The following is a 15,259-nucleotide window of genomic DNA, read 5'->3' on the forward strand; positions in this document are numbered from 1 at the left end:
GTTTACGTTACGTTTAACACAGAATTTAAACGTTTTATGCGCGCTTATATGTAATTCGGAATGGACCTATAAAAACCAAACAGTAAATAACATTCCAATTTCAGGAAGCAATCCTACACGTAAAATAGCATCATTTGATTAGCTTTATATTTTCTTAATGTAGGGGGTGATGGGGGGGGGGGATAACTTACCAACTGTGTTTACTGGAGCTGCGTTCGTTTATGTACTGCCAGTACTGAAAACCTATATTTTACGTGACATACATTGTAGAGTTTTAGTACTCGCAGTTAATAAACGAACGCAGCCTGGTTATCTGAAAAATGTGTCTACTTAACGCAGCGCCTCCTCTCCTCTCCCGCCCCAAATGCCAACGACAGTTACCGACAGTGGTTAATTGGATAGATAAAAAAAAAATTGCCATATGATAAAATAGGGTATATTACTCGCGCTTTTCACCACTTCGTCTACTTTTTACGGTGCTCATTTAAACAACGTATAAAGATAGAGAGAGAAGAGGAACAAGAATTGTGTTGACAATGTAAGAAGTGTAATTAAATAAACGAATAATTCTAATGGCATAAAAGCTTGCACTTGACTAAGATACTCTACAGTATATGTAGCATATACTATACCATTTTAAATATAAAATTGCAAGTAAAAGAAAATTAGGTTTATTATTGCCCGGTTCCACAACCCTTGTTTAAGGGTGAACCCTACCAAGTCGGGTTAACTTAACCCAGAGTTAACCCGACTTGGGCCCGGTTCCACAAGCCTTGTTTAAACTGGATTAAGTTAATTTTACTATATTTTATGTCACATAGAATATAGCATAATTAACTTAATCCAGTTTAAACAAGTCTTGTGGAATCGGGCCTTGGTAGGGCTCACCCTTAATTAGATTAAGTTAATTATGCTATATTCTATGTGACATAAAATATAGCAAAATTAACTTAATGCAGTTTAAACAAGGCTTGTGGAATTGGGCCTGTTAGTTTGTTCGTTTAAAGTTACACTTTTTACATTTTATACCCTTTTACGTATTTCTGTCTCTATCCGTTGTATAAGTTGACACGCTTGACACTGTTGTAAAAAGTTTAAAAATTGCAAAAGTTCGACTTTCCACTAAAATGAACAAACTTTATTCTCCCCACTCCGACGGGATCTAGTGAAAGGAAGGTACATACAATTCCCAGTTCTGTTGCTCGTCTTCATATTTGTGTACTTTCGGTTTAGTCTTCCAAGTTCATAATATCATTCACAAGCCATTTTGTGTGCGTTGTTCAAGCAGCTGTGCAAAAATATTCGTCACTTTATAGCAAAATGTCAAACCTCGGTATTATCATAATCGGGGTATGAAAGTATCCAGGGTGCTGCTGCGTAAAAGTCGTAACGTAAATTGGTTGTTCTGTAGAAGTATAGATGTTGCCAGAAAAGTTTTCACGTATTCTGTAAAACAAAGAACATTTGGATACCATTTATTAACCTTGACCTGATCATCATACCCGTAAGTATCATCCTCGACAATGGTTAAAAATAGTTTGGTTAAGCGGAAAACTACGCTGATGAAATCCTTTTTCCAATGTAATGCCGTTGACCGTGTGTATTGCGTGCTAGCTTTATATTGTTCTACAAGTATTTTAACTTCTAGGACCTATATATAGTTTTTCTTTCTTTTTTTTTATAACAATTAGCAAATCATCCATTCAGGTGCACCAACTATCTAGGCTGTCAATAGTACATACGTGAATAATAATTTACTTCTCCCCTCATCAGTTTTACTAATATGTAATTCGTATTTTTTATGCATTTCTAATGCTTCTTTTTTTCTTTAATCTTTTCAGATTATTGATAAATAATGCCTACAGATAAAATAAAATAAAAATCGCATTAAATTCTATATAGTCTCCAAGCAGCTGGCTTATGTTAATAGCCTTATTGTGTTTTATGGGTAGTTTTTGAGACCCATGGTTTTCCTGAGAGTTCTCCGAACAAAGTGAAATGCGCTCTTATAATTCATTGTATTCACTGCTACAATCAGGTGTATAATAACATATAGTAAGTATTATGCAACATCATTAACTTAAAATATAGAAAATTATGTAATTTAATATTTATAAGTTTCTATAAATTATATCTTTCCAAAAAAAAACATTGTGACATTCTATAAAAATAAATATAGCCTATGCATATATATGTATAATATCTATAGATGCAATCGTATACTAGTACATTTGCAATGTTTTCATTTTGAACATGAAACATTATAAAAAGATTTATGTAAGTAACATATATATCTTATGAAACTTGAAGATATAAAGCAAATGTTATTTCAGAATGGTCATTTATATTGTTCTATTTTCAGTTTCAGTACATATAGTTGATAACCTGCAAAGCTGTCAAAATGGCTAATGAAGAATTGCAAAGTGACTCACGTGTAATTGGAGAAGACGAAGGGCCTTCTAATATGGATAGGACAATATCCAAAATTAAAAATGTTTGTATTAAAGAATGGATGGAAAGAATGAACACAGGAGCATTGTCTTGTGCAGACTTTAAAAAGTGCTGGAGAATTTGGGTACCTAAAATTTATAGCCCGAAATTAGATGGAAATTGCGTAGGCTTTAGTATCGAGGAGGATAAGGCGCAAGGGTTATTATTCGATACATTAGAAGAATTTATTTGTAATGGAGATCCTCAAGTTGTACTAAAACAGCTCAGTCAAATGGACAATCCACCGTCGGTTTGTGCGAGGGTATTTAAATTGGGTGAACCAACTTATAGCTGCAGGGAATGCAGCATAGACTTAACATGCGTTCTTTGCGTGGAATGCTTTAAACAATCTGCTCATAGAAATCATAAATATAAGATGGGAACGTCTAATGGAGGAGGCTGCTGCGATTGTGGAGATCCTGAAGCATGGAAGAAGGAGCCTTCGTGTACGGTACACTTGGCCGGTACCCAAGCAAAAGAGTCCGATGAAAAGAAATTACCTGTGGATGTGGCGGAAAGAGCCAGAGTAACTTTCGAGGCAGTACTTAAATATGCGTATGACTTATTATCGCTAGAGCACTGTCCCGACTTGCCTCCTGATTTAACGGAGAAAGAAAAAAATCCACTTTCCACTTTGATCTTACCAGACACATATTGTACAGTTCTTTTTAACGACGAGACGCATACGTTTGAGCAAGTGATAAACACCCTGACGCGTGTGATAAGATGTTCTCAGAGAGACGCAATTGAATACGTAACAAACATTGATCGAGAAGGCAGAGCCGTTGTAAAATGTTCAAATTTCCAGCATTGCCATGACCTGAGATCCGACATAGAAAAATTTACATCTAGACACAACAATCGACCACTGAAAGTTCTCGTAATTCACGCTCACGTAGTGGCCCATCAGGCATTTGCCATGAAACTCCTGAATTGGCTGCAACAATTTATCATTACCTGTGAAGGCTTCCGAATAATTTTTACCAAGGTCGCGTTACATACGGAGTTTCAAGGAATGTCGATAGTTGATGGGATTTTGATAAGAGACTCCCAACTTTGGAAATCAGCAAGGGCAGCATGGCACCGACTTTTTATTTCCGGAATGCTAATGGAGTACGAAAGTAAAAAGGCACTAGCGACCGTATTTACACACAACTACGGGCCTGTTATGAAAGACTTTATAAACGACGATCACGACCATTCTTTCTCCATTGTTTCATTGTCGGTACAATTGTTTACGGTGCCTACCTTGGCGCACCATCTGATCGCACATCACGACGTGCTATTTATTTTATTAAATACGTTCATATCCGAAAGTTTGCAAAGATGCAATGCACTAGGAAAATTAGAATTCGAGCGAAACGCACCATACCCCGCTTTCAAACGAGCGCGCTTTATTCTGTACGATCTGAAGTATCTGTTATATTCAAAGCCCCATGTTTGGACCGACGAGCTTAGGCGAGGCTTTCTTCAGGGCATGTCGTTGTTGTTGAATCTACTCTGCAGTATGCAATGCATGGACGCGGTTCTCCGGCAAGTCGGTCAACACACAGAATACGAGCCGGAATGGGAGCCTGCTTTTCATCTGCACATCAATTTATCGCCGGTGATCAGTTTAGCGATAGAATGGTGCAGCTCCGATAGAATCGTCTTAATCAAAACGTTCAGGCTCGTCTTGAAGAAACTCTACGAACAACCAGGAATCGATTCTGGACCTGGGCAAGTTCGCGAGCTGGCCGATCACAGTGCATCCTGCTTACAGTATGACGTCTCCTCGGAGCCCGTATCCATACATCTTCCTCTCTCAAGATTTTTGGCTGGCCTTTTTCTATGTCTCGAGAAGCACAATTTGAATTTTCAAAGTGCCGAATTTTCCAATCAAACCAAACCAACGCCCGAGCAAATAATCGAGCCGGTGCTAACGGCCCAAGCTATGATTTCGCAAGTTCACGCTGGTATGTGGAGGAGGAACGGCTATTCCCTATTAAACCAATTGTACTTTTATCACAACGTGAAGTGTCGCTCGGAAATGTTGGACAGAGATATTATTTTGCTTCAAGCTGGAGCATCGATGATCGAGAGCAACGAATTCCTTATACACGTTCTGAACAAGTTCAATCTTCTTAATTGGGCGAATAGAGAATTTGAGGCGAACGCCTTGCGAAATCCCGAGGAGGAGAGCATAAAGCAGACGATCAATCTGGTGGAGGAGCTGTTAGGACTGTTGATTACAATCGTAGGAGAGCGATACGTACCTGGTGTTGGACAAGTCACTGCCGAGGATCGCTTGAAAAAAGAAATAATTCAACAGCTGTGTATAAAGCCTCTGTCCCACTCGGAACTCAGTAAGACCTTACCGGAAGACGTGCATTTGCAAACCGAAATGGAGAACGTTATACAGGATGTAGCTGATTTCAAGAAACCATCGCAGGACTCTGCTGGCAAAGGTGTTTACGAACTGAAGCCTCACCTATATGCCGAGTACAACGTGTTCTTCTATCATTATACGAAAGAAGAACTGAGCAAATCCGAGGAAGCTCAACGGAAGCGACGCGTGGCACAAGGAGAACTGGAATGTTGTCCTCCACCTAAGCTCCCTAAGCTTACAGAGACCTTCAGTTTGGTAGCAAATTTATTGCAATCTGACGTTATGTTGCATATTATGCAAACGGTCCTGGAACGCGCTCTAAATTTTATGGCTAGAAGTTTTTCAGAGCCACAGGTCCACAAAATTCTACACCTGATTGGATACGCTCTGCAAGAGCAACAGTCGGGAAATTATCCATTTCTTATATTTACTGAAAGAGCGGTGAGGTGGAATATTTATAAATTATTGGAGGAGCTGTCCGCTAGTTCGAGAATAGAAGCTCACAAAGATCTGTTGAAATGGACGTTGAACAAGTACAGAGAGGTGGCCGGTACCAATATGGCGACTGCAGCAGCACCAACGGTGTCGACGGATGCTCAAAGCGAGCAGTCAGCGGAGGACGCGGAGCCGCCTAACAAGACCGACAAAGAGTGGAGGACGAAGATGGCTGCGCAGAAGCGAGCTAAGATCATGGCGCAAATGGAGGATATGCAGAGGCACTTCATGAAGAAGAACGCGAAATTGTTTGAGAAGGCTGGCAAAGTGAACGAGAAAGGAGCTGTGATGGACGTGAGCGAGTGTTCCGACGCGGCTCCGGTTGCTCTTGGGAGCGGTCAAACCGCCAAGCTGTTGGAGGAGAAGAGTTACACCTGTATCCTGTGCCAAGAGGATCAAACGATAACAGCTAACGGACCGGCAATGGTATTCGCTGCATTCGTTCAGCAGTCCACCGTATTATGCCAAAATCGAGCCAACATACCCAACATAGATGAGCCTGATCCCTTATACCTGTCGGCTAAATTGGGTGCTTCGCCTCACACCAGCACGTGCGGTCACATAATGCATGCTCATTGCTGGCAAGATTATTTCGACAACGTTCTATCGAAGGAGAATAGGCGGCCGTACAGATTGCGACAACCGGCGAGCTTCGATGTGGAGAAGCACGAATATCTCTGTCCCTTGTGCGAGTGCCTCAGTAACACCGTTCTGCCTCTTCTACCGACGCTGGCGTCGCTGCAGCAGAGTCCGCCTCCCGTTCACGACTTGACCTTCAGCGACTGGCTTGTGTGTCAAAGGTTAACGCTGGATTGTAAATCGCCTTCTAGATTAGCGAAAATTCGCGCTTTGAAGGAAACTCATGATCCGCTCTGTCGATATTGTTCGAGCGCCAATTCTCAAGTTATGGAGGAAGACAATCCGTCGGAACCGAATGCGGTAATGGCTTGTCCCATAGAGACTATCAGGCAGGAGTTGGGCAAATGCGTCGCGGACGCTTTCGAGCAGAGCTATGGTCAGGCCGGACCAATCCTTTCCGAAAATCTTCTGGCCATGATTCATCTTTACGCGCAGGCGACCTACACGAAGGGTTTGGGTGCAGAGCCACACGAGGGCGATTCGAGAGTTCCGCTGTTGGCCTGGAAATCGACCGCTTATACCGTTCACGCCGTCGAGTTTCTTTTGCGAGATTTGGAAGTTCCGCTGATCGGATCTTGCCCGTCTAGAAGAAAGTACGGTTTGCAGGGATTGGCCAGAATCTCAGCTGTTTTAGGATCTACGGGGATTAGCTCACGGACGAGCCCGACTTGGGCTGATAAAGTTACCATAGGGAATCATGCGTTGTCTCTTCTGGCGATGCTATTAGAAAATCATCACGAAGGTCCTAGTGTCCTAGATTGGGATCCGTTCGGCGTGCTGGTACCTCTGATACACTCTCTCCCGAGTCTCTATAGCACGGGGAAGGATGCATCGCCAGCTCTGATTACGGGGGGTGTACACGAGTTGCACGCCTTAACGCTGGTCTTTCTCTCCCTGATCGTCAAGATCCTCCTGACCATGGATTTTAATAAGCACGATGATATGGAGGTGGATGTTCAAGGTGAGGAGGAGCAAGAGGAGGATAACGAAGGCTGTGGAAAATGGAATACCTGTGACAATGGGGAAAATCATTCTATTGTCACGTTGACAGAGCTTCTAGGGATTAGTATTGGAAATCAAACTGCTTCCGGATTATGGAAGCGCGTGAAGAATGCCTGTATGCCATTCTTGAGATGCTGCACACTCTACTTTTATTATGTGACCGATGTTCCAGCACCTGCCGAATTAGCTACGCAAGAGGGAAGCACATACGAGAACACTTGTAAATATTTGGGACTTCCAGCTACCTGTGACCAACTGCTCAAGCCGAACATAGAGCAAATTCTTATACTAGCCAATATATGGAAAAGTCATCGAGTGGTTCAGATGCATTTGGCAAATGACAGCCTGGTATCGAAAAGAGTTATCAAAGAACCGTTGAAAGTCAACAAATTGGTAAAGCTCCCCGATGACTATAGTGAATTGATAAATACTATATCCCTGTTTACTTGTCCGAATAGTGAAAGGGAGGACTCGAGGAATCCGACGATGTGCCTCGTTTGCGGAGAGATGTTATGTTCCCAAAGTTATTGTTGTCAGACTGAATTAAATAAGATTACAGTAGGTGCGTGCACATATCATGCTAGCAAATGTGGTACCGGGGTCGGTGTATTCTTGCGAGTTCGCGAATGTGAAATTCTCCTTTTACGAAATCCAAACAGGGGAGCCTTTATCTGTCCGCCCTATCTTGACGAATACGGAGAAACGGATCAGGGCCTCAGAAGGGGGTACCCTCTCAAGTTGTGTAAACTCAAGTATGGCCAACTAAATCAATTGTGGCTGGAGCATGCCGTTCATGAATCTATAGCAAGGGCCATCGAGTATTCCAATGGCCTCATGCCGATGCAATGGCAATATCTATAACCATTTTAGAGATTGCTATCAACACTAATAGCCTGGACGTTTAGTTAAAAATGCTAAATTTATATTTAGTATGAACACGAAAATAGCAGTTACTATTACTATTGTTAATCCTTCGTTTGTTTCACCGTATGAACTCGATAAAATTATTTATTTACAAATTGTATATTTAAACAATAAGTATGGCTTTGTATATTTACGACCATTTGACGTTATTCCCGTTACAAAGTTTCAAATTATTTCAGAGTTTACAGAACCTTCTATATTAACATGTAAATGAAATATAAATTTCTTTATAACTATACTAACAGAATGTTTTATAGACTTTGTTGCTTGTAGCAAAAATAATTAATTTTTATATATGTATTATCCAAACGACTGTCATTTTAGTTGTATAGCTGTAGAATCGTTTGAAATAGCTAAATAAGTAATTTTAGGCTCTGCATCAAAATAAAACATTTCGAAAACGTTAAATTTCATTAATGGGAAAAGATCGTCACCGTTTTACACAAATATTTTACAATATATATATTGATGCGATGCACGTCGAGGAAAAAATATTTCAAGAATTTCGTGACATTTCTTCGAATCGTGTTAAAAATATATGTTTCAAAAAAGTTTTCACTTTTTTTAATCTCAAATACTGCAAATAAAAGTGAAAACAACTAACTTACTAGTCGATGCCTACATAATTGACGCAGTATCAGCAGAAGATAACGATTTACTCTCATTGATTTAGTATATTCTAATGTTTTTGGGCTTATTAGAGAGAGAGAGAGAGAGAGGGAGAGAGAGAGAGCTACTGGGATTTGTATGAAAGATGAAAGTTATTTCTTTCTATTATTTTTTTTGAATAAAATAGTATGTATTAATGATAAGTACAGATGCGGGCAAAATACATACATATATATAAATATAAATAAAAATTTATAGCTCTTATTTATTAGTCGTATAACGAGAAATTATCTTTTACTTTAAATATTAAATATATTATGATCAATGCGCGTGTCAAATAATAAATTGCCGTTTTTTATCTCTAATAAAGTGCAAATATATACAGCTAATGTATAATTGTATTAATTATACTCTCCATGACTATATATATTTATTTATAAAATGTATCTTGCTCAACTCTGTATATTATATATATATATATATATATATATACATGTGTGTATATATATGAAATATATACGTGTTGTTTTAAAAAGTTAAAAATTTTAAATGATTATGCTTTCTTATCAATAATATATACACTTAAATACGCGCAGCATACGACCATGATCTAATGACGTATAATATACGTATAGCTCTAAAAAAATGTCACACCATACATTTATAGCAGAGGTGAGGGGAGAGATTGACTGTTTTAGTTGACGGCGTTGACGCAATGTTAAAGCTAGTAGTCTCTCACTGGTAGTCGCTAACTGTTAGCCAAAAATGACAACTGAAAATCAGCACTTAGCACTACTGCATGTTCGATCAGTGATGACAGGCGGCAGTAATATCAAGAATTCGCTACCCCCACTCTGACTACTATTCATATGTAACACAACTAATGAGAATCAGAGTGCGGGTAGCAAATCCCCACCGTCTATCATTGCTTGTTATGATGCGAATAGCTAGTGCTGCTAACGACTGTTTGATTTGAAGATTGTGCAGCGCAGCTTAGCAGTTAGCAAATGCTAGCTTAGCAAACATCAACTAAAACAGTCATTGCTCACGGACATTTGTGCACCATGCCTGTGAAGTACTGTGCAGTGCTGTGCACGTGCAGTGTGCACACGAGCAGCCGATGCCGCAGCCCGCAAGAGCCTTTTGCATGACTTCGGATCCTTCGGATAATTTTTTCCAACGTCACCTAACATTGCCTAGCAACACAACTTTGAAATAGCGGTAGCATAATTTATGGTACAAAGAGATTATTTTAGGGCAGTAGCCACAGTATCAATAATAAATAGAACTTAAGCTTAGTACGCCTTCTGCTTACTGCCTAGTATGATCTTAGCTGAGGGTTAGAGTTTGGCTTATTTCATACGTTTCCCTTGGAGTGATGTCACTGCTACACTGAAATACGAGCTTACTTTGGCTTATAAATTCCAGCTTTAATTCTTTTATTTAAAAAAATTAAACAAAATTAAGGGATTATGACAGAAAAGGATTTTGTCCTAAGAAACGGCTATGTTTATATCAGTGAACGACGAGACTTTAAGGGCCGGCCGCCTTGTTTTGACGATCACATAATAGGAAAATTCAACAAGACCAAATCACGCACTACGTGCGCTTTGCTCTTACGCAAAGTTAAAACCAAAATCAAAGTAAAAACTTACATAAAACAAGTAAAACAAATGAAAGTCACTAAAGAAATGAGCAATTCTTTCTTTTTTCTTGACTGCAATAGAAGTCACAACATTTTTTAAGTACATTTCTGGCCATGCGCCTCGCGATGTAATCGTTTTTTTCACTATGAACACATCAGAGATTACTTAAAATTTAATTTTTTTATCTTTAAAAGATGTTCAAAGGAACGTTCCTATTTTTATTATAATTGTCTGTGTATGACAACACATTTGTTATTTTAATTGTTTATTATAATTATTAATGGTATTAAACATTGATAAGAAACTGTTTTTTTTATATTTTTCTCATAAAATATTAATCTTCCTGAATGTTTTGGTTCCAACTAGAGCCTTCTATCTTAGTTTGCTTATATAAAAGATATGAATTTTCAAAGATGATGTATTTTTACCAAAAATAGCAAAAATGCAAACTCAGAACCAAAACAGATTTTGCAACCTAACTATTGCCAAAAGTCTTGTATATTTTCTTATATTTCAACATATTTTAACTAAAAAAAAATCGATGTTGTACTTCGAAATCTGTCGGTTTTGGTGTGGAATGGCCGAATACCAATAAGTTCATATCATTGTGTATGTGTGTTAGTAGACCTAACTTTACCTGAAAATCTTATTAAACTGAGTTTGTTTGGGAAAGAGAGGGCAGAAAGAACATTCTTTTGGGATAAGATGATAACTTCAATAGTAAGGACTAGAAATCTTGTAACTCGCTTTAGTTTCAATCAGCTTGGTGCGATTGTTACTTGTAAAAATCATGTCCTAACAAAAAGCCCAATTGATTGTGTTGAAGGGTGTGCACAGCGTTGGATACCAAAGCCGAATTTGAGGTTAATCAGAAACTATTGTGCTCACATTGAGCCAGATGTAAAATTACCAAATTTGCTGGATGAGCCTCTCTATATTAATATTTTTGGATTTAAGCCATTTATAGCCTTGATAAAGTGTTCACTTTTACGTTTCTTTGTAGACAAGGACTTTCATCTTAATGATTTTAGTAAAGCAGTTACACAAGTATAGTATTACAATTATCAGGGAAAAGCACAGAAATAAAAGCTTACAAATGAAAATAAAAAGAAGTAACTTTGTTTTGTTATAGGCAGTAACAGTAGTAACACAAGCTCTGACACAAGGTGATCATGATTTTTTATTGAAAGTTGTTGCTGACAAGGCTTTACAAGCCATTAAAAATAAGGTAGATAATTTAAGTTTGGCACAGAAAATGTTATTAAACATCACTACTGATGATATTTTGCTCGTTATGCCATTTGATACAAAAATTGTTACTAACAAAGGTACATTGTGTTAGTTCACAGGTATTTTCTAATCATCAATGATTTAAATATCACTTTAATTATATTAAAGTTTTCTATTTTGCATTAGATGAAACAAATATAGAGATTAAGGTCCTAGCTACTTTTGCCAGTGGGTTTGGAGAATGGAAGAAAACATTGCCAGAAGAGGGCCAGCTTAATGCTATTATGAAAAGAGCAGATGAATTACCTTTAGGGCATAGGATAATGGCTAATATTACTTTTGCTCGAACCTATACAAAGCAGCAGGCTAGTCCATGGATTATTACTTATTTAAATTATTGCAGTATGTCAGAAAGTTGAAGAGGTAAAACAAATAATGATTATCAATTGTTTTTTTATTAATAAATTATTTTATGGAAGATATAAAAGCTATAAAACTTTTATTTAATAACATTGTTTCTTTTATCAAAAAACTTAATTTTCAATATTTTAAATTATTAACACATTTTTAGCCAAGCCTAACAAAAGTATAATACTTATAATGAATATTTATACTTATTTTATATTTCAAGTTTTTCCAATAATGAAGGCATGTAAGGCTTAATATCCAGTAGAGTTGCACCAATAAAACTACCATTTTTAGAAATTGATACAACAAGTGGCCCCTATGATAAAAGAATTTACATTAATAATTATTGAATGGAATAATTTTGTTCGTTTAAGTAGTAAATATTACTTGACTGGTCTGTGGATTAAGAACCGAACATTCGTATTTTTCTGGGTTTTGGTATAAATTGTTGCGTTTAACGTGAATTGAGTTATAAAAACTGATATCTACATTTTCTAATTCAGTAAGCTTAATTTTTATCCAATTTATGTAGGGCTCCATAAACGGTAATATAGTCACTTTGCTTTGAACTCCAGCTTGTTTAAAGAATAAATTAAAATTTGCCACTGGAAATTCTGTTAATTTATGTAATTTTCGTATACCACCCGGAGGTGTTCCTGAAAATGAATTAGACGATAAATCTATGTTACGGGATGTACCGTTTTCGTAACATAATAAGAATATATTACTATTATAGATGGCATCAGTTAATCGAAAAGGTTTCGTAATTGTCGAAGCGTACATCGGAATTTGATTTCTTTCGGTACCTTTTAACGAAACATCTACAGCTGTAAAGTTCAAATAGTAAAATTGTTAATTTTTATTTCAAACTATCAAATCATTACTTACATCTCCCTACTTCTTCGAAAACTTTTGCTACAGGTATATCTTTACTAATGTATTTGCTCAGGTGAGTGACATATAATCCATATTTATGATTAGTTCTTTCGTAACTAGGTCTGTGGCTGGATGTGGAATATGCCTGAATCAGGTTTCTAAGGTTCTTCTTGCTTTTATATTCATTTACTATTGGTATTTCTTGATGAATATCTGGATTAAACTCTCTGTAAAAATATATAAGTGATATATTAAAAGGAATACAAATTATCCTATAGTGGAAAATGCAAACAAAGAGAACATAGCTACTTTGGTGGTACAGTTTGGCACATATCCAAAATAACAACTAAAAGTGTAGGGTCACTATCAAGAATCATTGCTAATAATTCACTTTCACAAATGGCATCCTTTCTCAAATAATGTTTTGGAGCATCTATGGCAAGCATATAATTTTCTTGCATTTTGAAGCCATGCCCAGCAAAATAAAACAATCCTACAGAGAAGTATAATTTACTTGACTATGCAAATTTTTTTGCAACTACTTAATTATTTTTTCTTTAACTTACCATACATGCCTTCGGATAAGGCTTGGCAAAATATTTTCATTGCATTTTTCATCTGGACATGCGTAACATTCATAAGACATATTACTTCAAATCCAATTTCTTTTAATAAGTTACCAATTTTAGCAGCATCATTTCTAGATGTCATCAGGCATTCGTGATTTTCATAATCAGCATTAGCAATTATTAAAGCAATTTTTGCTACTGCTTTCTGTCGTTGAAGTAACATCTATTATTTTAAAATTGATAAATAGACTGTGAAGTATTTGAAAGCATAGGTTTAATTAAGAAAATCTATAAAATACATACAACCACGTGGCTCTTCTCAGTATAAATTTCACTAACATCATTAGTTACATAACAATAATATTTGCCTTCATTTTTCAAGTTAAATTTATTAATCTTAAACAATAGATTTTATTAGAAAATTTGCAACAAGACAGTTGCAGTATTATACTAAAATTTGACATACCCTTAGTTCATTAGATATTGCACCTTGCAATTTAGTATTATCTTTAAACCATTGATACTGTAGCTGTGTGTAACTTTGTGCCTTACACTTAAGAACCAGAATTCCTCCTTCTTCAACTTCAGCATAAGGTAATGGTTGTTCAAGAATTTTTACAGGTGTAGATGCAATCTGAACAAATACTGATGAAGAAAAACGAGATGCAATTACATTTCCATCTGAATCATTTTGGTATACTTTACATTTGTACTCTCCTGCATTTGAGATTCTGTAAAGTTAACAGTACTATGTAAGAGAATTTGTACTATCTCAATCTTTAATATTGTAAAAATATTCTGCAGAAAAATAATTTACTTATTAATCAAGTGCATAAGATCAGAAGATGTAGAGTCTTCCAATTCTATATTATTACAATACCAAGCATATTTTGGTGGTGGCAAGCCAATTGCTCTGCAAGATAAATGAAGGTACTGGCCAATGGGAACTTTTAAATTATTTGCCTTTGTAGTATTTGCTGGTTGCTCAGTAATTCTAAGAAGTTCTATAAGAAAAAAATGTTGGAGAAATAAAGTTAAGTAGAATAAGAATGAATTATTGTTTAATAGTATAATTACCTGGTAAGCATAAAAGTGATAAGGTTTCATATAATTCACAATCTTCTAACAGTTTATGAAGTACTTCTACTGTACACATCTTAATGACTAATTCAAAAAGTAATCTTTCAGCTGGTGTATTTTGTTTATCTTGTGCTATTGATTGTATCCATGGGTTCCTAATGATAAAAATGGCCTAATGTTTAATTTTTCAATACAGTTGTACCAATTGTTTTTTATTCTTACCGTTGTAAATTCATTTTATAAGCTACATATTCCGCAAGATTTAACCAGTTAGAATCTTTATCCAAAGACTTAATTATTTGTTTATATGTAGCAGATGGAAGATTTTCCAAGCATAAGCTCTTGTCGAATTTTAACATGATAGAGGTAAAAGTTAAAAAAAAAAAAGAGAAATAATTATATTGTATACACTATATTAAAAAATACACATCTACAGAATAACGATAAAGCATGATAGTTACAACATAATTAAAGATTAACCTAGTAATGCTTAACTACATATGTAATATCGTTTGACAGCTGAAAATACTTGAAAATGCTCTTTACTGCACAATAACATAACCTAATATTCTTCATGGAAAATTATTAGTAGTGACGTAGTGACGTTTAGCAAAGACAGAAGAGACAACTTAGCGAATATCCGAGTATCCGACCAATCAGTTGCGTTCAAGAAGGGTTATACGGTAGAAATCATGAAGCCTTTCGGAACACCGTAAAGAGAAGGAACGAGCGTTACTTATCCATCTGCGGCAATCTGCGCGCAAAAGCGTTAAAATAGAGGAGGGGATGATTTAACCGAATGAACGGGCCATAGTCGGCGTATAGACTGTATAGAGACGACGGGACGGGGCGGTCAGCGGTCAGTTGCATCTGGTGATTTTGCGGTATTTTGGAACACTGGGGAAAAGGTAGTGTGTGTTTGC

General features: G+C 36.7%; 3 protein-coding genes across 5 annotated transcripts; 2 read left to right on the plus strand and 1 right to left on the minus strand.

Moving 5' to 3' along the window:
* Positions 1-1,261: 1,261 nt before the first annotated feature.
* Ubr1 (Ubr1 ubiquitin ligase) lies at positions 1,262-8,915 on the plus strand. Of its 2 annotated transcripts, XM_066737179.1 has the most exons (3): positions 1,262-1,504; positions 1,842-2,055; positions 2,363-8,915. In XM_066737179.1, exon 3 carries the CDS (start codon positions 2,402-2,404, stop codon positions 7,853-7,855), a length of 5,454 nt encoding a protein of 1,817 aa, XP_066593276.1. In that variant the 5' UTR covers positions 1,262-1,504; positions 1,842-2,055; positions 2,363-2,401; the 3' UTR covers positions 7,856-8,915. The 2 variants fall into 2 exon arrangements, with proteins under 2 accessions (XP_066593276.1, XP_066593282.1); XM_066737185.1 differs by lacking the exons at positions 1,262-1,504; positions 1,842-2,055 and adding an exon at positions 2,254-2,277.
* A 159-nt stretch (positions 8,916-9,074) lies between these two features.
* LOC136779635 (m-AAA protease-interacting protein 1, mitochondrial-like) lies at positions 9,075-11,890 on the plus strand. Its single transcript, XM_066737333.1, has 3 exons — positions 9,075-11,220; positions 11,306-11,501; positions 11,590-11,890. Exons 1-3 carry the CDS (start codon positions 10,879-10,881, stop codon positions 11,820-11,822), a joined length of 771 nt encoding a protein of 256 aa, XP_066593430.1. The 5' UTR covers positions 9,075-10,878; the 3' UTR covers positions 11,823-11,890.
* Positions 11,840-15,039, minus strand: LOC136779562 (mucosa-associated lymphoid tissue lymphoma translocation protein 1-like). 2 transcript variants are annotated; one of them, XM_066737199.1, is made up of 11 exons: positions 14,559-15,039; positions 14,334-14,491; positions 14,074-14,260; positions 13,723-13,987; positions 13,560-13,652; positions 13,254-13,479; positions 12,997-13,180; positions 12,700-12,914; positions 12,540-12,638; positions 12,199-12,467; positions 11,840-12,127 (listed from the first exon to the last, which is right to left on the minus strand). In XM_066737199.1, the coding sequence occupies exons 1-11, from the start codon at positions 14,693-14,695 to the stop codon at positions 12,023-12,025; spliced, it is 1,938 nt and encodes a 645-aa protein (XP_066593296.1). In that variant the 5' UTR covers positions 14,696-15,039; the 3' UTR covers positions 11,840-12,022. The 2 variants fall into 2 exon arrangements, with proteins under 2 accessions (XP_066593296.1, XP_066593305.1); XM_066737208.1 differs by having other exon boundaries at positions 14,334-14,508; positions 14,559-14,692.
* Between the last annotated feature and the right edge of the window lie 220 nt (positions 15,040-15,259).

This window comes from Prorops nasuta, unplaced genomic scaffold (assembly GCF_024137725.1).
Source record: "Prorops nasuta isolate Cenicafe-Biocafe unplaced genomic scaffold, Cenicafe_Pnas_1.2 PNAS00002, whole genome shotgun sequence".
In the NCBI taxonomy this organism is placed as follows: domain Eukaryota; kingdom Metazoa; phylum Arthropoda; class Insecta; order Hymenoptera; family Bethylidae; genus Prorops; species Prorops nasuta.